At 48.9% G+C, this 6,871-nt stretch overlaps 1 protein-coding gene across 1 annotated transcript in view; it reads left to right on the forward strand.

The window, feature by feature from the left end:
* The first annotated feature begins 1,686 nt into the window (after positions 1–1,686).
* Positions 1,687–6,871, forward strand: part of OLFM2 (olfactomedin 2) — an 8,889-nt gene continuing 3,704 nt past the window's right edge. The window contains exons 1-3 of the mRNA XM_010828505.1: positions 1,687–1,705; positions 3,253–3,512; positions 6,442–6,588. Coding sequence (XP_010826807.1) covers positions 1,687–1,705; positions 3,253–3,512; positions 6,442–6,588 — 426 coding nt within the window. The remainder of the gene's footprint in view (positions 1,706–3,252; positions 3,513–6,441; positions 6,589–6,871) is intronic.

Here is a 6,871-nt window from a genome sequence, read left to right on the forward strand (position 1 = left end):
TGAGGGGGCTGCTGTTTGCAGCCATTGCATGCTGGGCCCCCATGGGGAAAAGAGCGCAGTCGGCTTAATTGACTGCAAACCACCTGGACCCTTTCTGCTTGAAAGGGAGGCTGGGAAGGTAAGTGACTTCATTCCTTCATGGGGGAGACATGGACTCTCACAGAGGTGGTTGTTGTTGTTCAGTTGCTCACTCACGTCCAACTCTTTGCGACCCCATGGACTGCAGCATGCCTGGCTTCCCTGTCCTTCACCATCTCCCAGAGTTTGCTCAAACACATGTCCGTTGAGTCAGTGATGCCATCCAACCATCTCATCCTCTGTCACCCCCTTCTCCTCCTGCCCTCAGTCTTTCATCAGTGTCTTTTCCAATGAGCCGGCTCTTCACATCAGGTGGCCAAAGTATTGGAGCTTCAGCTTCAGCATCAGTCCTTCCAGTGAATATTCAGGGTTGATTTCCTTTAGGATTGACTGTCCAATGGACCCTTCAAGATTCTTCTCACAGCACCTTGTACAGTGGGGGTTCCCTCAATCTCCAAAATGCGTATTTTAAGGTGCAAGGAATGACTAATTACAATAGTTTCAGTTGGCATTTTATGAATGGTTTGTTTTTCTTAAAAATTAGTGGAGGAGTCAAGCTCATCTGTACAATGATACCACTTGCTCACATTCCAATTAGCTTAAAAAAAAAAAGACTTTATTGAGTGGGAGAGAAAATAGGTGGGCTAATAGCTGGAATCTCTAGGATTGCTCATAATTCATAGTCTGGCTTTTATCTCTGCTACAGCTCATGGAAACAGCCTCTGCTGTGTGATAAGCAGCCGCTGTGCAAATAGTCCATGGTAGTGGGGCTTTGTTTGTCTGTAAAACACTTGGGGTTTTATTAGACTTTCCTTCCTGTCTGTAGGGATGCATTATGAATAGGATTGGAATCTTCTAGTTTCTTCCCATCTCTTCAGTTTCCACCCATCTGCCCTGGTCTCCCACCATCGACACTCCCAGTCTGTTCCACGCCCCAGCAGCCAGGGGGCGCCTGTGAACACCTGAGTCTGGTCCTGTCTATCCTGTGATCAGAACCCACCATGGCTCCCACTTCCCTCAGACCAAAAATCAGTGTCCTCCCCATGGCACATAAGCACTGCACAGGCTGTCCTGTTCCATCCCTGTCCTCATCTGTCCCCTTCCCACTTTTCTCCTTGTTCCCTCTGTTTTAGCTATAGCCTTCTCCACGTTTCCCAAACACACCAGGCATGTTCCTGCCTCAGAACCTTTGCACTTGCTGTTCTCTTGGCTTGGACCATCTTTCCCTTGATATCACCAAGGCTTCTCCCTCACTTCCTTCATGTCTTTATTCAAATGACACCTTCTCATGAAGACCTTCTTAGGGCCCCTAAAATTGCAAGCTTCCTAGGTGACTCAGTGGTAAAGAATCCTCCTGCCAAAGTGGGAGACAGGGGGTTCAATCCCTGGATAGGGAAGACCCCCTGGAGAAGGAAATGGCAAGCCACTCTATCCAGTATTCTTGCCTGGAAAATTCCATGGACAGAGGAGCCTGGTGGGCTACAGTCCATGGCATTGCAAGAGTCACACATGACTTAGCAACTAAGCAACAAGAACATTGTCATTAAAATAAAAAAGATTGGGACTTGTGACTGGCTGGAAGTATGTTCTGGGGAAGCTCAAGGCGGCATGATGTATGCTCCATCCAGTGAGGATTTGATGCTTTTTGAGCAGTGTTTCTCCAGTTCCTCCATATATTGATCAGAATTGGAGGGTGGGCTGTGCTGTGTGGTGCAGCATGTGGCATCTTAGTTCCCAACCAGAGTTTGAACCTGAGGCCCTTGCAGTGGAAGCACAAAATCTTAACCACTAGACCACCAGGGATGTCCCATTGGTCAGAATTTGTGTGCCCAATGTCCCTTCCTCTCTCCCCTTCTACTGGCTCTTTCATTCCTCCAGTTCAGCTTAAATGCCCGTCCCTGGTATACCTCCTCTGAGACTCTCAGCCTAGGGACACCCCTTGTTATGCTCTGCACTTTATTTGTAGCATCCACTGCAGCATATCGTTCTAGAGGGCTTCTGGGGTGGCTCAGACGGTACAGAATTCACCCGCTATTCAGGAGTCCAAGGTTTGATCCCTGGGTTGGGAAGATCCCCTGGAGGAGGGTGTGGCAACCCACTGCTGTTTTCTTGACTGGGAAATCCCATGGACAAAAGAGCCTGGCAGGCTATAATCCATGGGGTGACAAAGAGCAAATACGACTGAAGCCATTTAGCATGCATGCACATAGTTCTGGAAGCATCAGTGGGATTCCATACTTGAAGTCTGCCTCCTCCACATCCGTGGGGAGCAATAGATACACTTTCTTCATTTCTCCTCTCTTCCTAGTCCCTCTCACAGACCCATGCCTGGCATACAGTAGGCACTCACTAGATATTTTCTAGTAAGTTTGGGAAATTATGGCTGAGTTCCCGGATGCACATGAGCATTTCAAAGGCTCTGATAAGTCCTGCATTAAAAAAAAAAACAAAACTCATTTCACTCAGCATTACACAAACATATTTGACCACAGAGCACCCCTTTTCCTCACATGCCTGATAAGATTGCCAGGGTTCCAAGAAGCCAGGTTTGGGAAACAGCCATAATTGATAATTGAATTATCTAAGTGGCATCATCTAACTTGAAACTTAGTGTAGGAGTCTGAAAATGATGCCTTCCAGGCAAAGACTTGAAGGTCTTGGTGAGGACTGTATCACCCTTTGGCCATTACCTTGCTCGGGCTTTTAGGGAGCAGGAGTTGCGGAAGCCGGAATGGCATAGGTGGAGGGTTTTTTTTTTTTTTGTATTTATTTGGCTGCATCGGGTCTTGGTTGCTTTCCATTTTGATATACAGACTGTAGTCGTGGCACATAGGCTTAGTTGCTCTGCAGCATGTGGGATCTTAGTTCCCCAACCAGGGATTGAACCTGAAGTCCCTGCATTGCAAAGGTGGATTCTTAACCATGGGACCATCAGGGAAGTCCCCTGGTCTATGCTCTAATGGTGGTTATGGAGGCAGTGGTGTGTATGTGTGCAAATACGTGTGAAAGAATGAACTCTCATTTTGTGGAAGGGCTTGTATCCCACAGTTCCTTGCTGTGTTCCTTCACCCCTTGTACCTCAATCTTGTCACCTGTAAAATGGGGCTTTCCCTGAGGAAGGATTTAGATCACACACCCCTGGCACGCAGAGCACATGGTCTGGGACATCCCAAGCATCCAGGGAAGGGCATCTGTCATCTCCCTGGGATCCCCTTTTTCTCCCAGGGGGTGAGGGGGTGAATCCCTCTTGGGGTTCCCGCTCTCTGACCCTGACTTCCCCGCAGACCCTCTTCCAAAGCCCAGAGGAAGGCTGGCAGCTGTACACCTCAGCCCAGGCCCCCGACGGAAAATGCATCTGCACGGCTGTGATCCCTGCGCAAAGCACCTGCTCCCGAGACGGCCGGAGCCGGGAGCTGCGGCAGCTGATGGAGAAGGTAAGCACCGTCCAGGTTCCCCTGTGAAAATCTCTCACTTCCCCACCCTCTCCTCTGCTTCCCACCAGGTCAGCTGGGACTGGATCTAAGCCATGATTATGCAAAGCTGGTGGATAACCTGGCTGCCCTCCGGGCGGGTGTTTTAGTCAAAATCTCTCTGCTGCTTCTTTGGAGAAGAAGCTGAGCACTGTGTGGGCACAGGGAAGGTGAACTCCAATGGCAGCATCTGCATCTCTGGTGTGTGAGCTCCAACCACACTGTGTATTCAGCCTCAGGACTCAGCTGCTAAGAAGGGTCTCGCCCTCCATCCCAAGACACGTGAAGATTCCTTCCCCTTCTGATTGTGACTGATAGAAACTGGTCCCCATTCAATCCAAGCACTTCCCAGGTGGCTCAGTGGTAAAGAATCCACTTGCCAATGTAGGAGATGCAAGTTCGATCTTTGGTTTGGGGAGATTCCCTGGAGAAGGGAATGGCAACCCACTCTAGTGTGCTTGCCTGGAGAATGCCAGGGACAGAGGAGCCTGTCAGGCTACAGTCCATGGGGTCAGAAAGAGTCAGACACGACTTAGTAATTAAACAACAGCAATTCAATCCAAGGATATTTGGGTGCCCTTTACAGGCTGATTGCTGTTCTTTGCCACTACCCAGATGAACTGCTTATGAGTCAGTTCTGAAGTCAGTGTTGAAAGGGACTAGCTACCTCCCACCATCCTCCTGTAGAGGAGGAAGCTGAGGACAGAGACCCTTGTTGGCACCAAAGTCTTGTCTGCCTGCGACACCAGAACAGTCCAAGATGACCATGTGGTGTCCCCTGATTGTTTTTTTTTTCCTTTCTTTTTTATTTTTAAAGTTATGAAAGTATGATAAAGCATTTACAGGAGACTTGGAAAATACAGAAGTTACATATAGTTCTACTATATATTACAATTTTTTTAAGCAGATAAATTTTTTAGTTGGAGTTTTAATATCAAAGTCTCAAAAATAAATAGAATGCATAGACAAAAAGTAGAAGGATATAGTAGACCTGAAAAGCACTGTGAATCAATTTAGCATAATTAAGATTTATACAGGGATTCCCTGGTGGCTCAGATGGTAAAGAATCTCCTGCAATGCAGGAGACCCAGGTTTGATCCTTGGATCGGGAAGATCCCCTGAAGAAGGCAATATCCAGTATTCTTGCCTGGAGAATCCCATACACTTAGGAGCCTGGTGAGCTACTGGCTATGGGGTCACAGAAGAGTCAGACACGACTGAATGATTTTCACACACAGACACACGCAAGATTCATACAATTTTCACACAACAGCAAAATACAAATTGTATTCAAGTTCCTGTAGACTGTAAACCAGGAGACACTAAACACATCCAGGGGGTGTCCCCTGATTGTTGACAATGACTCTTAAAATGTTTTGTGACGTCCAGGATGGCTATCAGGCTGTTTGTTGGCTTTCTCAGAACTTCCAAGTGTTACATGGACAATGGTTCAGGAATGTCTGCGTATTTCAACAAGCATCCAGCATTGTCTCTGAGTTCACCTTGACTGGGAGGAGCTCACCTTAGCCAGGTGGAAGTGGGACCTAGGGAGCCCTCGGGCTGATTCAGAGAGGTCAGGGCAAGGGAGGTTTCATTCCATCATTTACTCGTATTTACTGAGCATCTAGTATTTATTGAGAATTCAGCTGTGGACAAACCAAACACCGAGTCTGCCTCTGAGGACCCCACCTGAAGGAGGCAGATGAATAAGAATGTTCCAGGTAGTATTCACAACTGGAAAAAAATAACCACATAAGGGAGAGAGGGTGAGTGGCCCCTTGAGGGAGGGTGATTGGGGAAGGCCACTCTGAGGAGGTGATGCTGGAGCTAAGACATGAAGGGTGAAGAGGAGCCAGCTGTGGGAAGACGAGAGGAACAGCGCTCCAGATAGAGGGATCAGCAAGTGCAAAGGCCCAGCAGTCGTGGACAGATGTAAGAGTTGGACTATAAAGAAAGCTGAATGCCGAAGAATTGATGCTTTTGAACTGTGGTGTTGGAGAAGACTCTTGAGAGTCTCTTGGACTGCAAGGAGATCAAAACAGTCAATCGTAAAGGAAATCAGTCCTGAATATTCATTGGAAGAAATGATGCTGAAGCTGAAGCTCTAATACTTTGGCCACCTGATGCAAAGAGCCAACTCACAGGAAAAGACCTAGATGCTGGAAAAGATTGAAGGCAGGAGGAGAAGGGGGTGACAGAGGATGAGATGATTGGATGGCATGACCGACTCAATGGACATGAGTTTGAGCAAACTCTGGGAGATGTCGGAGGATAGAGGAGCCTGGGGTGCTACAGTTCGTGGGGTCGCAAAGATTCAGACACGACTTAGCAACTGAACAACAGCAAAGGCCCTGAGAAGGGAAGGAGCTTTGAGCCTATGAGAGTGAAGTTGGGCTGGTCGTTGGAGTAGATGAACATGGAGAGGAGGCAGGCCAAGGGGCAGAAACAGCTCGCAGGGTCTGCAGGAGAAGGTGACTCAATCTTCCTTTTGAAAAACTCCCTCTCCAGACTTTCCCAAGGGTCCAGAGTTTAAGACTCTGCGCTCCCACTGTAGGGGGCATGCATTTGCCCCCTGGCTGGGGAACTAAGATCCCACATGCTTCTCAGAATGGACAAAAGAAAAGAAAAAAGAAAAATTCCCTCTGGCTGCTGTGTGGAAACTTGACTGCTGTGAATGAGGGTGGAGGCGAGGAGAGCAGGGAGGCAGGGAGAGGTGGGAGGTGGTGGTGGCCAGACCAGATGGATAGATTGGGCGTGCTTTGGGAGGTTGCTGGTAAGGTCGGGAGGAGAAGGTTGGTTGGGTGTTTAGCCTCTGGCCCCACCAGGTCTTGTCTGCAGCATCCCCGGGGATGGGGACAGGAGTTGGGCTCGCCCTAACCCTCCCGCTTCCTAGGTTCAGAACGTCTCCCAGTCCATGGAGGTTCTTGAGTTGCGGACGTACCGGGACCTCCAGTATGTGCGCAGCATGGAGACCCTCATGCGGAGCCTGGATGCGCGGCTCCGGGCAGCCGACGGGTCCCTCTCAGCCAAGAGCTTCCAGGTGTGTCCTTCAGGGCTCAGGTCAGAGGTCAAAGGAAGAACTGGGATTGGTGCCCATTACTTCCCGGAAGGACAGAGGGTTGACTGGGATCTGCGGTCCTAATTGGGCTGAATGTCAAGAGTCAGGTGTGCATCAAAGATAAGGGGTGGGATTGCTGGCACCAACTATGTGGACATGAGCAAACTCCAGGAGATAGTGAAGGACAGGGAAGCCTGGCATGCTGCAGTCCATGGGGTTGCAGAGAGTAGGACATGACTGAGCAACTGAACAACAGCAATTGAAG

The sequence above is a fragment of the Bison bison genome, unplaced genomic scaffold, assembly GCF_000754665.1.
Source record: "Bison bison bison isolate TAMUID 2011002044 unplaced genomic scaffold, Bison_UMD1.0 scf7180017864492, whole genome shotgun sequence".
NCBI classification, from domain to species: Eukaryota; Metazoa; Chordata; class Mammalia; order Artiodactyla; family Bovidae; genus Bison; species Bison bison.